Genomic DNA, 16,274 nt, shown 5'->3' with positions numbered 1-16,274 from the left:
ATGATTAAGAAAAGCACGTTAATTCTAGTGAACCATTCTATTCCACAAGAGAAAGGGGGCATCAGCAGTCCATTATTCTTGTAATTTAAGTCTTAATTCTACAGGGACATCTATTGCTCAAAGCTAATAAAACTAAAACCTCCACATGCCAAAAAAGCAATTCTAGATTTTGTGCTCCTTGAAAGACTTACAATTCATCTTTCACGTCCGGGGTCGCACTCTTCTCACCGACGAAGGAAGCCAATCCGTCCGTGGTGGTCTCAGATTTTGCGGCTGCTGCCGGCTTCTGGAGCTTGAAAGGGATTGCTGCATGTTGCTTGATGAATATATAGAATGCCTTCACTGTTCTGTCAGTATCCACTGTGATCTACATGATTTGGGTATCAAAGTAAACAAGTGAAAATTACAATACATTTTCAAAATAATATCATAAAAATGTTCATGGACAATAGGTAAAGGGAAAAGGATAATTAAGAAATATCTACGGCACTGAGTTAAAAAGTATAATGTACTTACCGGATCAAAGCTTTTGTTCCCAGCTGGAAAGAAGAGAAGTGTAGGGAAGCCATCAGTCTGAAACAAATAAAACACATACATTCAGCTCCCATGCTTCCATGTAGGGAAGTAAAATATTTGAGTCTCTTGCTTGTTGATTAATCACTAAGACTAGGTTCACTGGTATCATTAAACACATCAAGAAAGTTTAACTGCATGCATACATACTACATACATACATATTTATTTATTTATATAAGACACTATATGACATAGTTGACCATGGTACAAACTTGAAGCTTCAACTCTGACAGAATAACTCTATGGGATGAACATGAACATAAAAATGAATTATGTATCAAAAACCAATTCTCAAGTCAATCTGAGTGTCAAGTTTATCGAAGAGAGAATTAAGACCTTGGCCCGAGGGTGCTCATTTGTGGTGCCATCCATTTTCGCAATAACTAGAGACTCGATGCCCCGTAGATGCTTGGCAAGCTTGTTATATGTTGGTTCTAGTGCTTGGCAATGCCCACACCATGGTGCATATATCTGGATCAGAGATGAATTAACAACAAATTACAAATAAATATTGTTTACTTCATTTATGTCTGATTAATTGATTTACCTCAAGAAGAACATCCTTGGACTCATCCAGGACAATTTCATCAAAATTCTTGCCAACAACAATTTTCACATCCCCATCATTCTGTGCACAATTACAATAATATAGATTCTTTGATCAGAGATATTGCACAGTAGATAGAAGCTGAAGTGGAAAACTAGGCAACTCACTGTCTCAGGTATTGGATCTGATTTATAGAAGGGCTTAAGCTTATCGTCCAGGAAACCCTCAGCAAAACTCTAAATCAAGAAAGCAAACTTCAGATTTCATGAATACATGCATAGGAACATGAATTTCAGAAAGTTGATATATTATTGCAATATGTCAAGAACATCGGTGTACCAAATAACATGGTCTTGGCATTATTTAAGACACGGATCTAGTGATATTAACCTTAACATTATCAAGTGTGACTTCACCATCAAGAAAAAATTTCTTGGCATCCTCATTTCCCGAGTATGCCAAAACCTGTCCAAGTCATACAGATGCAATATTGTGGATAAGATTGAAATGTCAATGATCAATTGAAGACCAAATTTTGGATTGAATATGGGAGAAATACTTACCTGAGGACCATCTCCAGTCACTCCAAAGTAATCTGAAACTGGTTTACCGACATCCTCCTTGTCCATCTCGACATATACAAAGATAAGCTTGAGATGGAAATAGAAAATGTCACTAGTCAGATCTCATAGAACAAAATGGAGATAAATAACCTTGTATATATTACATAGCATCAGGGATCAGAAAATATGACTGGAGTTAGATGAAAAGTTATGTTGTGAAGAATACCTAGCCACTTGATTGTCAGAAAGGAACCTAATAAAATGACCACCAAATATTTGCCAACGATTTAAAGGGGAAAAAGAAAGAAATGAATCATTTGATGGACTAGCTTCTCACATCATAGTGACTACCCTCCAAAAGCTTATCATTATCTCTTCAAAACTAAAACTGAGAGCTACCAAAGGAAGCCTGAACAACCAACATGCTAACATAGAGTAGAACACCAGAGATCTGCTTGCGTACATTCCATAGAATTTTTTATTTGTTTGTATAAATAGAATAACAGTTGTACCTTCATCAACATAAAATCTGATAGTTTATTATGACTGAAATTAAAGAAACAGTATTTTTCATCTTTCTAAAGAACTTATAGAGACTGCAAGTTAGAAATATTAGCACGAACCTTTCCTTTAAACAATTTTGCAGCCTCCTGGAATGCTGGCATGACTTTATTGGTATCATTTGAGATGGCAAAGAGCAAAAGCTGATAGAAGAAAAGAATCCAAATGAGAAAATAAACTGAAATGAAAGTAATTACATTTAACATACAAGTAGGGCCTACCTGTTTTTTAATAGGATTTTCAAATATTTCTGGGGCAGTTTCCATTGTAAATGTAGTGACCAGTGGAAGCTTGTTAGCAAACACAAAATCAACAATTGCTGACTTACTGAATTGACCATCTACAAAAATTGAAACTACAGTCAATATCTACCTTTTACACTTTATTTCAAGTACAAATACCTTCAGAACACTACACAAATGAGCATACCATAGTAGGAAATTTTTTCTGCCTCCTTTTTCAATAACACCAAAGAAGGACGTTTAGCATTGGGATCAATATGAAAAAGCTTTGCAACATCAGGATTGACAGATTGGTAGAAGTTAATGCCATCTTCGAGTTTTGAAGCTGAGGAAAGTTCCTGACTTTCATCACCCTGCAGATATTAAAAAGAAATACAAAAAAAGTTACTGAACAAAAGAATCATTTGTAACAATGCTGTCACGGACAAAGTTCTAAACAGGATGTTTGATTTAATACTTATATATGTTCGTGTCTTTTGGTTTGTTCATGCTTTGCACAGCATGTAGAGGGACGGTCGAAAGCTTAAATGCCCCATTTTAGTTGGGTTTGGTGGCCTTCTTAGGCTTGTAAATAAAGGTTGTGTCATGTGGACACTTGTGAGAGATATTCGGTCTGTAGTGGACCATTTTGACCCTTTGTTGCGTAACCGTTCAGAGCTTATAAAATTTGTTTGTAATTTGCATTGTCTATGAAGTGTTTTCGAAAATGTTTGCTTGTGGATCCCGAGTGAGGCATTTTCTCTAACCCGTTTTCTCTTTTGTAGGTCCTAAGGGACCATGGGAGGCTTCAGGAAGGCTGACCTTTGCGGACGGACACGCAAGGGTGCCGCACAACTTAGGGAAAACTAGCTAAGTTCGTGACAGATGGTATCAGAGCGGGACAAGCACTCATAGAAACACTTGGCATGCAAACGTGGGGGACCTAGTGGGGCTGCGTTGAGGGCGGTCAGCACACGCGCGACCGTTTGGGGGAAAACGAGCATGGAGATGTAGGGAAAAGGAGTCGCTCGGAGGAGCGGGCATCTGAGATTGGCATTCAGAGGAATGGCCAACCCTTCGCGCAAGAGGCATCACGAGAACAAGCAAGCTTGGAAGAATGCGAAGCGCATAAAGGTTGGGATAGCTGAGTTTGAGCTACGACTCAATGTTGACAACTATACTTGATGGTGCTCAAGGCAAGCGAGGCGCTTGCTAAAAAATGAGACTATGCAAGGTGGAATGAGTTGCTCAGCGACCGAAAGAGTTGTGCAAAGCTCACAGAGGTAAGGGGAATTGCTAACTCGAAGAATTCGGTACTCATGCATGGGCTTGTATGCGGACGATGGAATGTTCGCGACCATCCCAAGATGACCGAAACTCGACGCCATGGAGCATTGAAACTTTCTCTTCGGCATGTGAAGGATACGTTCGTAGGAGGCTGAAGTGTGCAGCGAGTTCAGCATATTGCTAGGCCTTGAGTGATGCAGTGGGGGCTGTATTGACGTGGAGTCACAATCTAGCAAATGCGTTTGCAGGAGGCAGAACAATGCGCAGTTTGTTCAGTAAATCGGAGTAGTCCAAAGGGATGGTGGTCTCCGAAACGAAGAGAGATATTGCTCCAACGGGATAGATATCCAGGAGGGATAAGTCTCGGATCTCCAGAGGGAGAATCATGTGCAACAAACCGCACATGTTGAGGAGGAGTAGCTCAAAAACAACAACTCCACGAAGCTCAATGGACCAAGCGAGCGGCGAGGAGTCGTTGCATGATCTCGCTTGAGAGAATGCATTGGTGGATGCATTGCGAAATCAAGTGGGGGAGCGACCCAATGTAACACAAATGAAGGCACACTTGGAGTTGATATGGAGATCAGACTCAAGGGAGAGCTGACCCGTGGAATGGTGGGTACGAGGGCCACCATCAACTCAATGCAAAAACGAGGAACGGAACAACTTGGGTGTAACTTGGTGAAGTACCCAAGCCGCATAAAGGAAGCCGACATAGAAGATGGAACACGGAGTGGAGGCACAGAGCTTTCCTTGAACAGAGGTCAAGGACATGAACTCTTGCAGAGGCAAGAGCAGGATCATGTTGTTCCATGGGTCCTTCATTCTGATGGAGTAGACTCATCTTGCATGGTGCCAAAGACAAAGGGAGCTTATGGGCACATGCACCTTATCTCGGAGAAACATTTGATGGAGGAACTAAGGCGACTCAACTTGCGGAGGCGAAGTTAGGTTCAAAAGGCCTTGGCACGGGGCAAGAGGACGTAAAGACAAGTACTCTTGAAGAATATGCCACAGTGTTGCCATTCAAGTTGCTATGAAGGAAGCGGTGCGCAGCAGAGATTGTGCTAGTAGGGGTAGAGGCCCAGGATCCAAACAATGGTGCATCATTTTCAGCGAAGTCGGTGGACTTCGGGAGCTACTAGGCGATGGACTATCCTAGAGCGGTGCTTCATCTAGGTGTGACCCAAGAGCGGGTGGATGAAGGTCGATTGCCAAAGAAGCGAACAAAATCGAAGGTGGAAGAGACCCTGCAATGTATTAGCAGAGGCCACACATGGAGGGATCACAATTCGAGTTCATCCCACTAAGATCAGAATGCAATGGAGATGTCACCAAGAGGCGACATGGTGCAGCGGATCGTGGTGGAACAGTTCGTGGCAATGCGATACACATGACTAGTCCCGTGAGGGACTATATCATACGGAGGTATGATCAGGAGCTACTGGAAGCTCCACTTTGGTGAATAACACGACGGCAAGAAGGGCTATGGATTCAAGGATTGAAGGCCATGATACCACAGAGGCGGGTCTACCGTGTGTGCATCGAATCTTACATCAGATGAAAGCCTTGGTTATCAGTATATGGGGGCTATGTTCCACCGAGGGAAAAGTTCGAATGCAAGTACCAGTGAGTCCCATGGGAGGGACTTGATCATGCAGAGGTATGATCAAAGCAGCTGGAGAGTTGGACTGCTCCAGAGCCCATATTCGCTTAAGGGAGCCCGGCAAGTCAGAGGACAAGATCGAGTAAGCGAACGTTGCTACCAAGGAAGCTAAAGAGAACAGAATCAGTGCAAACCTTACAACATGATGGCAGAGGCCATGCATGGGAGTTGCAGTCTGTCTTTCCATCGACCAAATGGAGCTATTTGGAGAACACAGAGGTGTTGAAGCAGGGGGTCGAAAGGGGCGAGGAAGCGACGATGAGTACAGAGAGACTTAGCTACTCAAAATCAAGCATCAGTTAGAATAGAGGTGGATTCGAAGGAGTGCCACAGAGACATATCTGTTGATCATGAAGAAAAGGGATGCAGATGCAAGGCGACGGATAGTAGGGCCATGGGCATGGCAGCGCCGTGGTACCGCAGAGGCGGGACTTCCATGAAAATCATTGATCCCTTGCTCTCATAGAGGGAGAGCGCTTGGTCGTGAAAGGGGCTGAGGAGGTGGAGCATGCAAAGGCAAACTCCAAGTACCGAGACAAGGTTGAAGGGCAGAGGCCAAGGAACTTGGTAAGACCGATGTCAACGAGCTTCTCATCAAGATAACCGAAAGTGAAGGACTTCGAGTCATGCAAGAGTGCACGACCAAGGAACGAAGCAGGCAGTACGCAGTACTATACCTTTGCTACTCAGTGGAGTAGGCGACAAGGTTGATGGAGAAGACGGTACAATCCCAAAGGCGACCAAATCTATTAGAGAATTACTCCAAGTTGGGGTGAAAACTTCCTGCATTCCAGAAGTTTGATGGCATTGAGAAGATGAATCACAATAGCTAACTCAATGCAAGGAGTGCAAACACTTCGAGTGCTTCAAAAGTATGAGCAAAGAGCAGGCGAAGGTCAGTAACTAGCTCGACGCATGGAGTACAACCCTTGAGGAGACGGGCGAAGTCAAGTAACCATTGCTTTCTCAACTCTTAAGAGAATGGGCGAAACCGAGTACCCAAATTCTCTTATCTATCCAGCAGAGGAGCGCTGCACAGGTTCAAAGACCCTTCGAAGATAATGGAAGACAATAATTGTCAAATCCTCACCGATAGTGATCAGTGCTACTGAGAGCAGATTATCCGCTTCATTTCCCAACAGAATGCCAATCGAAAGCAGAAGTGATGCGAATCTACTTGGAAGTGACAACTAAATGAAAGAAGAGTCGATGGACATTTTGTGGAGGAAGGATCCAAAACTTTGAAAGTTTGTGAGGTGATGCTCGTTAAAGCTCCAACAAGCATCCACCCAGTTCAAACAGCATTTGGTATTTGAGAGACTGGCACAAGTAAGGATGGTCTTTTCTTTCATCTGGAGGATTCGTAGGAATCAACAAGGATCAACACAACTCAGCCAACCCTACACTAGAGTCAAAGTCATTGGCGAGTTGAAACAGCATAGCGGATCAAAAGTTCGACTACTCAACAACAGCGGCGGAGAGCAGTTGGGAGCCAAGAGGTGCATTGCAGTTGGAGCAGAAGATTGAAGACTTAGCAAAGGCAAAGAGTTGCAGTGTCGACAAAAGGCTTCGACGAGGACGTCGAAGGAATAAGTGGGGGAGAATGTCACAGACAAAGTTCTAAACAGGATATTTGATATAATACATATATATGTCCATGTCTTTTGGTTTGTTCATGCTTTGCACAGCATGTAGAGGGACGGTCGAAGGCTTAAAAGCCTCATTTTAGTTGGGTTTGGTGGCCTTCTTAGGTTTGTAAATAAAGGTTATGTCATGTGGACACTTGTGAGAGATATTCGGTCTATAGTGAACCATTTTGACCTTTTGTTGTACAAGCTTTCAGAGCTTGTAAAGTCTGTTTGTAATTTGCATTGTCTATGAAGTATTTTCGGAAATGTTTGCTTGTGGATCCCGAGTAAGGCGTTTTCTCTAACTCGTTTTCTCTTTTGTAGATCCTAAGGAACTATAGGAGGCTTCAGAGAGGTTAACCTTTGCGGACGGACACGCAAGAGTGCCGCACGACTTAGGCAAAACCAGCTAAGTCCGTGACAGTGCGGTCATATCTATATAGCTAAAGTGTTACTGATGTCAAGCATCAAGCACAAAAATATCAACAAAGCCCAACAAACATAGTAAAGGACATTGATATTGCTCTCTTAGAAAATTCCTCATGTAGGGTCCTCATTAGTTACAAAAATAAAATGAAATGATCTTACTTCAATCATTAGTCAGATCATAGAGTGAAGATCTGACAGTATGTCAATTTCTATCCGCTAATATAAAAAAAAAATACAGTAATAGCCAAAATATAAACATTATGGGCTTCCAGCACTCGAAATTAATAAACCTCCATAAAAGAAATAACCATGAATTTTCTAGAGCTCAAAGTTACAAGGACTTAAGAAAATACCACCAAAGAGTCAAGAAAGCCCAAAACAACTTTGCTATCAGAAGTCAAGATCTTTTCTGCCTCCTCAATTGTGGTTATATTTTGAACTCCAGGTCCTATCTTTTTCTTGATCCAGGTGACAATTGCATCCCTGCTCATAAAAGATAAAACACAGCATCATGTACTCGTCAAAATGTTTTTGTAATTCTTAAAGCACCAAAAAGGAAACAGTACAATTAAGCAACAGGTAAAGTAAAAGTGGACAAAAGAGAATTTCTGACAACCACATGGCCTTTCTCCTTAGGGTTTTTCTTGGGCCATCCCCATGTATTGTTAGTAACACTGAACCTAATTCAAGTTTCCACCATTCTTTAGTGGATCCTGTAAGGTCTTCATTAGTTCCCTGACGCAGATTCAAGTCCATTTCAGCCAAGGCCTACAATCTTGATATCTACAATATCATAGCTTTAGAAGACTAAAAAATCCGGATGAAAGCAATTCCAAAGACGCCTCTCAGAAAGGAAGAAAAAGATAAGAACACCACAATTTATGACTAAGATACTAGACAGAGCGCATTGGCAAAGGAATTTAGATAAATTAGGTTGGATGGTAGCAGATCCAGACAAAGAGGGCTCAGATCTAAGGAAAGGGTGAAGCCACCCTCGGACAAATTACCTACTCCTCTGGCCGGGATAGTCCTTGTGGACGCCGTCGATGAAGAAGAGCACAGTGGGGAATCCCTGCAGCTCGAAACGCTGCGCGAGCTCGTTCTCCTCCGTGGCGTCCACCTTGGCGAGCACCACGTCCTCCCCGCGGAGCGCGGTGGCGGCGGCCGCGTACTCCGGCGCGAGGGCCTGGCAGTGCCCGCACCACGGCGCGTAGAACTCGACCATCACGTGGCGGTGCTTCGCCAGGAAGTCGCTGAAGTTGCCGTCGGTGAGCACCACGACGTCCGTCTCGTCTATCGTGGGCGACACGTCGTGCGATCCGTAGTCGGCATCGTCGAAGGCATCGTACTGATCCTGGTCGGCGTACTCGGGCTCCTTGTCGGCCTCCGAATGGGACTCGTCGGCGTAGTGTCCTAAGCCACCGTCGTCGTGACTGTCGGCAGCTCCGTTGTCCTCCTCGTCGAGGAAGCTGAGATCCTCCTCGTCGTGGTCCAGATCGGCGCGCCCCTTGGGTGCGAAGGCGAGGGCGGCATGGACCAGGAGGAGAGACGAGATCGCGAGGGCAAGGAGGAGAGCTCGAGACGCCATGTCTACACCTCGAGCTCGGTTCGATGACGTGGTTGGGGTTTGGGAGGGGTTTTGTAAGGAAACGGACGGCGGGAGCTGCGCGTGAGCGACCGAAGGCGACAAGGGGAAGCCGTTTGGCCACGTGGGCTCATGGGACTGGTGCAATGACGTGAAAGGCCAAAGTTGGACGAGTCACGCGCGGCCACGTTGGTCTTCCCGCGTCCTGGTGACAGGTAAGCGGGGAGATGTAGCCGCAGTTTACGGGTTTTAAGAAACGAAGCGCAGATCTGGCCGTTGTGATGAATCGGACGGTCGATTATGGACATATCAACGTGCGTTGCCCGCGTTATCGTGAGACGGACGTTCTTGCGATGTGAGCTACGTCAGTCAACGGTTTGTTGACTTGGCGAATCCTGCAGACATCCGAAATTTCAGCGGGTTCGGATCCTCCTCTGTATACAAGCCCGATCAGAAGGCTGATCGGGCCGGGTTCGATCCTCCTCTGTATACAAGCCCGATCAGAACCCGTCTCGCGACCAGCGAACCCGGCCTGACCCGGTTCGTGCAAAGCTGTGGAGAGAGTACTTGCAGTTGGGACTCCGCCGCGGTAGCCATCGCATAGCCGTCTCTCCACGCCCTTGGAAAGGGGGCAGAAGGAATCACTTGAATGCGTGACCGGCGAATATGATCAGTATCCTTTCTCAGGTGAATGGAACATTTCGATTCGAAATGTTACTCTTTCTCCCAATCTAGCCCTCGATTCCTTCGGCTTTGGATTCGAATATCTGTTCCGTATGGTCGGAACCAGCCTTTCTTGATTTTTAGGTTCTATAAAAAACGTTGCCTTGCGATCGATTCTTCCTTTGCGGATAATGACTTTCTTTGCATGTATGTAGATCTTTTGGTTGGGAGAGTAACTAGTTGAGATTAACCTATATATTCTGTTGGGGGAAGGAACGATCTTGATGGAGCTTGTTGATGCAGGAGCGTCTTATTGGTGTTGCCTTTGGGACCGCCTTCACGGCTTCGGTCCTTTTCCAGAACTGCAGGGCCATACACTGACAACAGATTCGTTTAGTATGAGGTAGGTTCGATCTCATTCGCAATTATATTCTTAGTTTTAATATTAATGGAGAATTCATGACATGCTGAAATCTTCTTTCCTTCAATTACTAGTTCACATTAATTCTATTATCCAATGCCAACATCTGATCTTTGTTGTCAGACATTGTGGTTCCATGATTGTGAACAATTGATGAGTGAGCACACACACTAAAGAAATGTATTACATCAACTAAATAGAGTCATCTTTTAACGTATTAATTGAAGCTTCTTGACCTTGTTCCTCCGCAAACAGGACTTGCGTGTTATGGAATTTTGGGGGATATGTTGGACAAACTCTTGGGCACCATGTATTTGAATTCCAAGACATGTATTGTGCAAGGTTGTAAATTCTATATGGTATATTAGCAAAGAATCTGTTTCCTTCATAGAAATAATTTGCTATCTGGTGACAACCAAGTTGGCAAGTCATCATAATAGGCCACAAACTTGATGCAAGTCTGTGCATCCACTTAGGTTGGATCTACATTTCAGAATCCAAAAAGATAGATATTGAAAGCTTTTCTGTATGTGGAGGATGACCTCTGGCTTGCTTCAGCTGAACCAATTTGATATGGTAACTTTGGACGATTGGAAGGGTTTGTATCGGCTTCACATTGTCCCGGTTTATGCTGTTATGGGGGGCTTTTGCTGTAAGCAATTAGGCGTTAGTGTGCATCGTGACATTCTTCATTGGAATAGCAACTTGGTGTACATTTTTACTGTTCTGAAAAATCTTAGGAATAACTTTTAGGCAGAAGCATACTCTTAGCTTGTGTCTGAAAGTTGTGGCTGTCCTAGCACCAGAATGGAGCAAAAGTAAATGACCAGGTGAAAAGTTTTAATGGTCACTGTCTTTCCATGTAAGTTGCTAGTATTTGTCAAAATTTATTGTACTATAAGGAAAATGTACATGTAGGATTTTTAATATGAGAAAGAAGGATGTGCCATAAATAAGATGTTCATGCCAGAATTTACAGAACACTTTTGGTGCAGTGGTTCTTTGTGATCGAATCTTATTATTAGATGGATATATTAGTTGATACTAAATGTAAGTATCTGGCATTTCTGTTCTTCACTTGTGACAAAACAATTTTAACAAAGTTAATGAAACACAAAACAACAAAAATGTTAGCTTCAGTTCAATATTCTCTTGTCACAGAATGAAATCCGACTTTTCTATGTCTTTTATTGTAACCGGCCTATCTACCTACTATCAACATATTGTGTTTTTTTCTTTCTAAAATAGGACAGAGATCTATGACAATAAGATGCTATCTATTTGCCGGTATTTGGAACAAAGCTGTAGATGGGACATCGGGGCCACTCATCATATATCTCAGCTCACGTGGATGATAGCGAGTTCAGTACACAGTTTATCCAAATGCAACAAAGATGCAGTTGCTTCTTTCTGTGTGCTATATTGTTTTTAATGTTAAAGCCCTAAATTTTCTATTTTGATTGTTGTTTCTGAAATTATTGTATTTCAACTTTGTGCTGTGTATTGTTGTCGTAAACAAAACTAGAGTTTGTACCCCAAGTTACGTGTACAACACATTTTAATTGCCAATCTAATGATCCTTACTGATCAATTTACTTAATTTTTCTTTCATAAATATCCTCTTCAAGTATTTGGTTTTAATCCAAGTTAGCAGATGGTTACTTTGTTGGCGCATGAATGTTATTACAGGAATGTATTATGTACTGGCATGTGTATTGAATCTTCTATCCCTTCTGGTTTGCTATTGTTTGGAGAAGCTAGAAATGACCCCTTTTTATTGATTGAGCCTATCAATCACCAGAGCGTGTGAAGATGACAAAAAGGACAACACTTCATAGATCTTCACTTTAGGAGTACATTCTTGATGATGCAAACAAGGTGAAGTGGAAGAGAAATGCAGAGAAACATGACACAGCACCCAAATGCGTTCATGAAGGTGAAGAAATGAGTTGATGCCCAACGACATCAACATCAGATGAGGCTTGTTCTTCTGGTTGAGGTAGAAGAGGAAACGGAGGTGTCGTCATGCATTGCTCCCGAAGGACCCCATAGCTTTGGCACCGCTCGCTCTCAGGACGTACTGGTGATAGGCTGCAGCAATGGCAGCACCGACGAAAGGCCCCACCCAGAAGATCCACTGCAAGCACATCAAATGAGGTATTTGAGCAAGTGCCCGCTCATCTCCATTCTTTGCAGTCATTAATCCATGAGCTAATAATGCAGATATCACTAGCTATCTTTTCTTTTACATATCATGACTACTGCGGAGAGATCGAGATGTACCTGGTCATCCCAGGCCTTGTCCTGGTTGTAGATGACGGCAGCTCCTAAGCTCCTCGCAGGGTTGATGCCGGTGCCGGTGATCGGGATCGTGGCCAAGTGCACCATGAAAACTGCGAACCCAATTGGAAGAGGAGCCAAAACCTGTAGCGAAGAACGCCAGATACACACATATATATATATTATGTATATGTATAGAGAGACAGACGTACACATATGTAAGTATGTGATGAGAGTTACAGACCGGCACGTGGGAATCACGGGCGTTGCGCTTCGGATCGGTGGCGGCGAAGACGGTGTAGACGAGGACGAAGGTACCGATGATCTCGGCGGCGAGGCCGGTGCCCTTGGAGTAGCCGGCGCTGAGCTCGTTGGCGCCGCCACCGTAGCGGACGAAGTAGGCCTCCTGGAATCCCTTGACGAGGCCGACTCCGCATATGGCTCCCAGGCACTGCGCCACCATGTAGAGGAGGGCGCGGACCAGCGAGACCTTGCGCGCCAAGCACAGCCCCAACGTCACCGCCGGGTTGATGTGTCCACCTGCGTGCGCCGCATCGCCCACACGAGCGCCGTCAGCAAATGCATACTTACCGTAGAGACTGCAAGCAACGAGTACTGTCACAAAGCAAAGGGACGAACCGGAGATGCCGGCGGTGCAGTAGACGAGAATAAAGATCATGCCGCCGAAAGCCCACGCGATGCCGAGGATCCCGACGCCGCTACACGCGGCGTCGACCGGGTTCACGTTGGGGTCCGACTGGTGCTTGTACCCGATCACCGTCGCCACCGTGACGTACAGGAACAGCATCGTCGCGACGAACTCCGCGATCGCCGCGCGGTACAACGACCACTTGGTCAGCTCCTCCGCGTCGATGAGCGGCGCCGGCGGTGGGTCGGTGTAGTCCTTGCCCCCGTACTCGCCGCGTCCTGCCACCTCGGTATCCTTCGCCATCGATGCAGTTGCGAACCACAAGACAAGTAGTAGCACTTCTAAGCTGTGCGCTTGAAGGAGGGAGAGTTGGAGCTATTTATGGGCCATGGGTGACGAACAGTAGCAGCAGGAGAGCTGGTTCTCTCCGTGCAATCTTGCTACCGATGGATTGAGGTTTAGGGTTATAATATGCCGCCCCTGACCGACCAAATCCTCATCGGTGGATCATCATCGCAGTTCATCAACCCATTGTCGGCCCCACCACGCAGTACTGTTCCAAGTCAGATGCTCGACCACCGCCGGTACGTGAGAGGGATGCTATATGCCTGTGTCGGCTGTGTCGTTTCTTCCATTGATGGAAGTAATGGAAGCAGGGTATGGCAAATAGGTGCTCGTAGTAATCTCACACAGACGCAGGTGACCGGTGATATGACCGATTAAAGGCGCAGCACTGTGATCAACGCAACTTTGTCGAGGACGGTTACTATTCACAGCCCGTTTCGCCACGTGGGTGAAAGGGGACCACCGGCTTAAGAAACGAGCGAAATAAGAGAGAGCCACGTGGATGGCTGAAGAGCAAGTGGCGGTCGGCGGCGCCCGGACACGGAACCAATCCGAGGCTCGATAGTTTAGATTTTGTTGTTGGCTTTTTGCGTCGGTTAAGTTGGCTTGTGGCCCGCGTTTAATAGGCGGTGAAGAAAGAGGTGGCGTCATCGACGTCGCCCGTCTCATCTCCAGAGTATTCCAGCTACAAAAACTCCGCCCTCGAGTTGCCCAATCATGCATATAGGTTCCGCACGAGGTGTACAATTTTTAATGTCAGATGATGATCCCTCCAAAATCAACATCCAAGACTTATTTAGCTTTCCAGATCACCAAAAACCATTTATTGATCTTATGAATTAGGTTGCCATCTTGGTGATGATATGAGGGCCGGACCAGAAGAATCTTAATTAATTATATAGCTCATCTTTGTCTCTAGGTGGTGCGTAATTCGTGATGTCTCCTGATGAGGATAATAACTGCGATAAGACTCGTGTGATGTCAACTGTCTCAAATAACGCCTCACAGCACTTAGTCAACGTAAATCGGAACGTCGACCGAGGCATATTAACACCTCGCTCAAGCTCAATCCTTTACGCCACGTCAACACCAGTGTCAGACGCTACCAGCCTGCCCCCTGTAAGCGGGCAACTCAGAAAGCAGTAAGCTTCCCGATAAATACCCTCTCATTCATCAGGGATGGGGGAGGAAAAAGAGATCCCCTAACCACCATCATCTGACTTGATCGTCGGAGGGGTCGGGCCGAGCACCCCGACCCGACCTTTATGCAGGTGCGAAGCCGAAGGTCCCCGCTGGACGCGAAGGTGAGGAGTTCCTGCCCGAAGGAAATGGCAACCCCATCCCGACCACCTCGGCGGATTCGAAGGCCGTCTCGGGAAGATCCCCCGTTATCCGGACTTGAACCGAGCCGCGTCGGCCCCGAGGCCACGGCTCAAAGATTGTTTCTCACAACAGATTGGCGCTAGAAGGAGGGCCCGAATGTTGAGGGATCCTCAGACTGACCCCAACGAACCCCCAACCGAGGGATCGTTCTTAACAGGGGCGTCGGCCGTGCGCCCCTCGCATGACAGGCCATGGGCAGACGACCTCGTCACGACCTCGGAACACTACTGGCGTTTGTTCAACGAACCGGGTCTGCTTCCGCCCGAGGGCGCTCCCAGCGTCCCTTCGCTCGTGTCGACCGAGGCCTTCTAGGACCTTGCCCACCAGGTCCGAACTTTGGTGGGAATGGTGTAGATTGTCATCTTGCTCATTTCCCAATCAACAAACCCGTCGGCGGCCCAGCCTACGCGTCGACTAGAGCCATTTGCGCCTGCTCACGCAACCACCCCGGCGCTCCCTGGCTCACCCCGGACCCAGGCATTTCCCCTTGGAGATCAAGCAATGGAAAACCCTGTCGGCCAACCCAAGTAGGAGACGATATCCTCAGGCTCAACGGACTCCTTCCGGGCCCAACTGCGCCTTTTCGGTCAACGACTTGAAGAAGTACAGAAGGAGGTCCGTGCCTCAAAGGGAGAGCTAGGGGACGATGCACACCGGGGGTCGCCATTCGCGGCTGAAATACGGGACTAGCCGGTGCTCGCGAACTTTCGGCTTCCCTCCCTGGATGCTTACGACGGCACCACCGACCCGATGGACCATGTGTCCGTCTTTCGGGCTCAGATGGCGCTATACGGAACTTCAGATGCTCTGATGTGCAGGGCATTTCCTACAACCCTGAGAGGGTCGGCTCACACATGGTACAGCGGCCTGAAGACCGGGGGAATCGCCTCCTTCAATCAGCTTGCCAAGGAGTTTGAGCTCAACTTCCTAGCTTTGGCCCAACCAAAACCATCCGTCACCCTGCTCCTTCGACTAAGCCAAAAAGAGGACGAACCCCTCTCCCATTTTGTAAATCGATTCGTCGCGGAAATCCGGGGTTTGTCATATGCTCACCCCTCCTTGTTGATGCAGGCATTCATGGCGGGTCTCCATCCCTCTAGGTTCTTCTAGTCCCTCATGGAACGACCCCCCACCGCAGTCTCGGAGATGCTTCAGCGAGCCAACCACTATGTTGCGACGGAAGCTTGGATGTCAGGGAGATGTAAGGAGTACAAAAGGCCCCGGACGGAGCCGCCACGAGGGCAGCTACCTGGCCCGCCGAGGTGTAGATTGGACTAGTCCGACCCGTCCGCGCCGAGGTCACCGCCCCCCGCCTTGGGAACATCCCGAACGCAGATATTTCTCCAGATAAAGGAGAAGGGGCTCCTCCGAACCCCCAACCCAATGAGGAGCCCATGAGAGCTCGCGGACCAGATGCGGTATTTCCATTTCCACCGGCAAAACGAGCATGACACGGAGGAGTGCCGCGAG

General features: G+C 46.4%; 4 protein-coding genes across 4 annotated transcripts; 2 read left to right on the top strand and 2 right to left on the bottom strand.

Annotated features, from left to right (window-relative positions):
* Nucleotides 1–4: 4 nt before the first annotated feature.
* Nucleotides 5–9,114, bottom strand: LOC103994967 (protein disulfide isomerase-like 1-4). Its single transcript, XM_009415438.3, has 12 exons — nucleotides 8,486–9,114; nucleotides 7,832–7,961; nucleotides 2,677–2,842; nucleotides 2,469–2,587; nucleotides 2,310–2,390; nucleotides 1,687–1,773; nucleotides 1,514–1,588; nucleotides 1,291–1,359; nucleotides 1,124–1,204; nucleotides 913–1,047; nucleotides 517–573; nucleotides 5–367 (listed from the first exon to the last, which is right to left on the bottom strand). Exons 1-12 carry the CDS (start codon nucleotides 9,064–9,066, stop codon nucleotides 188–190), a joined length of 1,761 nt encoding a protein of 586 aa, XP_009413713.2. The 5' UTR covers nucleotides 9,067–9,114; the 3' UTR covers nucleotides 5–187.
* A 116-nt stretch (nucleotides 9,115–9,230) lies between these two features.
* Nucleotides 9,231–11,747, top strand: LOC135680295 (uncharacterized). Its single transcript, XM_065194178.1, has 4 exons — nucleotides 9,231–9,750; nucleotides 10,030–10,074; nucleotides 10,375–10,489; nucleotides 11,396–11,747. Exons 1-4 carry the CDS (start codon nucleotides 9,730–9,732, stop codon nucleotides 11,500–11,502), a joined length of 288 nt encoding a protein of 95 aa, XP_065050250.1. The 5' UTR covers nucleotides 9,231–9,729; the 3' UTR covers nucleotides 11,503–11,747.
* A 213-nt stretch (nucleotides 11,748–11,960) lies between these two features.
* On the bottom strand, nucleotides 11,961–13,692 carry LOC135587585 (aquaporin PIP2-4-like). Its single transcript, XM_065079162.1, has 4 exons — nucleotides 13,067–13,692; nucleotides 12,672–12,967; nucleotides 12,431–12,571; nucleotides 11,961–12,284 (listed from the first exon to the last, which is right to left on the bottom strand). The coding sequence occupies exons 1-4, from the start codon at nucleotides 13,377–13,379 to the stop codon at nucleotides 12,171–12,173; spliced, it is 864 nt and encodes a 287-aa protein (XP_064935234.1). The 5' UTR covers nucleotides 13,380–13,692; the 3' UTR covers nucleotides 11,961–12,170.
* Nucleotides 13,693–15,554: 1,862 nt separating this feature from the next.
* On the top strand, nucleotides 15,555–15,914 carry LOC135680294 (uncharacterized). Its single transcript, XM_065194177.1, has one exon. It carries the CDS (start codon nucleotides 15,555–15,557, stop codon nucleotides 15,912–15,914), a length of 360 nt encoding a protein of 119 aa, XP_065050249.1.
* The last annotated feature ends 360 nt before the right edge of the window (nucleotides 15,915–16,274 follow it).

Source organism: Musa acuminata, chromosome BXJ1-8, assembly GCF_036884655.1.
Source record: "Musa acuminata AAA Group cultivar baxijiao chromosome BXJ1-8, Cavendish_Baxijiao_AAA, whole genome shotgun sequence".
In the NCBI taxonomy this organism is placed as follows: domain Eukaryota; kingdom Viridiplantae; phylum Streptophyta; class Magnoliopsida; order Zingiberales; family Musaceae; genus Musa; species Musa acuminata.
The sequence above is the reverse complement of the archived record's forward strand: the minus strand, read 5'-3'. Positions and strand labels throughout refer to the sequence as shown.

Excerpts from the sequence above, each read along its gene's own strand:
- LOC103994967 (XM_009415438.3), bottom strand. The coding sequence starts at position 9,066 with ATGGCGTCTCGAGCTCTCCTCCTTGCCCTCGCGATCTCGTCTCTCCTC. Across the intron at positions 7,962-8,485 it reads TATCCCGGCCAGAGGAGTAG|GGATGCAATTGTCACCTGGA; the intron begins GTAATTTGTCCG and ends TTTTATGAGCAG. Across the intron at positions 1,205-1,290 it reads CAGATCCAATACCTGAGACA|AATGATGGGGATGTGAAAAT; the intron begins GTGAGTTGCCTA and ends AATTGTGCACAG.
- LOC135680295 (XM_065194178.1), top strand. The coding sequence starts at position 9,730 with ATGATCAGTATCCTTTCTCAG. Across the intron at positions 10,075-10,374 it reads GGACCGCCTTCACGGCTTCG|CTTCTTGACCTTGTTCCTCC; the intron begins GTCCTTTTCCAG and ends TATTAATTGAAG. Across the intron at positions 10,490-11,395 it reads CAAGACATGTATTGTGCAAG|GACAGAGATCTATGACAATA; the intron begins GTTGTAAATTCT and ends TTTCTAAAATAG.
- LOC135587585 (XM_065079162.1), bottom strand. The coding sequence starts at position 13,379 with ATGGCGAAGGATACCGAGGTGGCAGGACGCGGCGAGTACGGGGGCAAG. Across the intron at positions 12,968-13,066 it reads CTGCACCGCCGGCATCTCCG|GTGGACACATCAACCCGGCG; the intron begins GTTCGTCCCTTT and ends CGGCGCACGCAG. Across the intron at positions 12,572-12,671 it reads CCCGTGATTCCCACGTGCCG|GTTTTGGCTCCTCTTCCAAT; the intron begins GTCTGTAACTCT and ends TCTTCGCTACAG.
- LOC135680294 (XM_065194177.1), top strand. The coding sequence starts at position 15,555 with ATGGACCATGTGTCCGTCTTTCGGGCTCAGATGGCGCTATACGGAACT.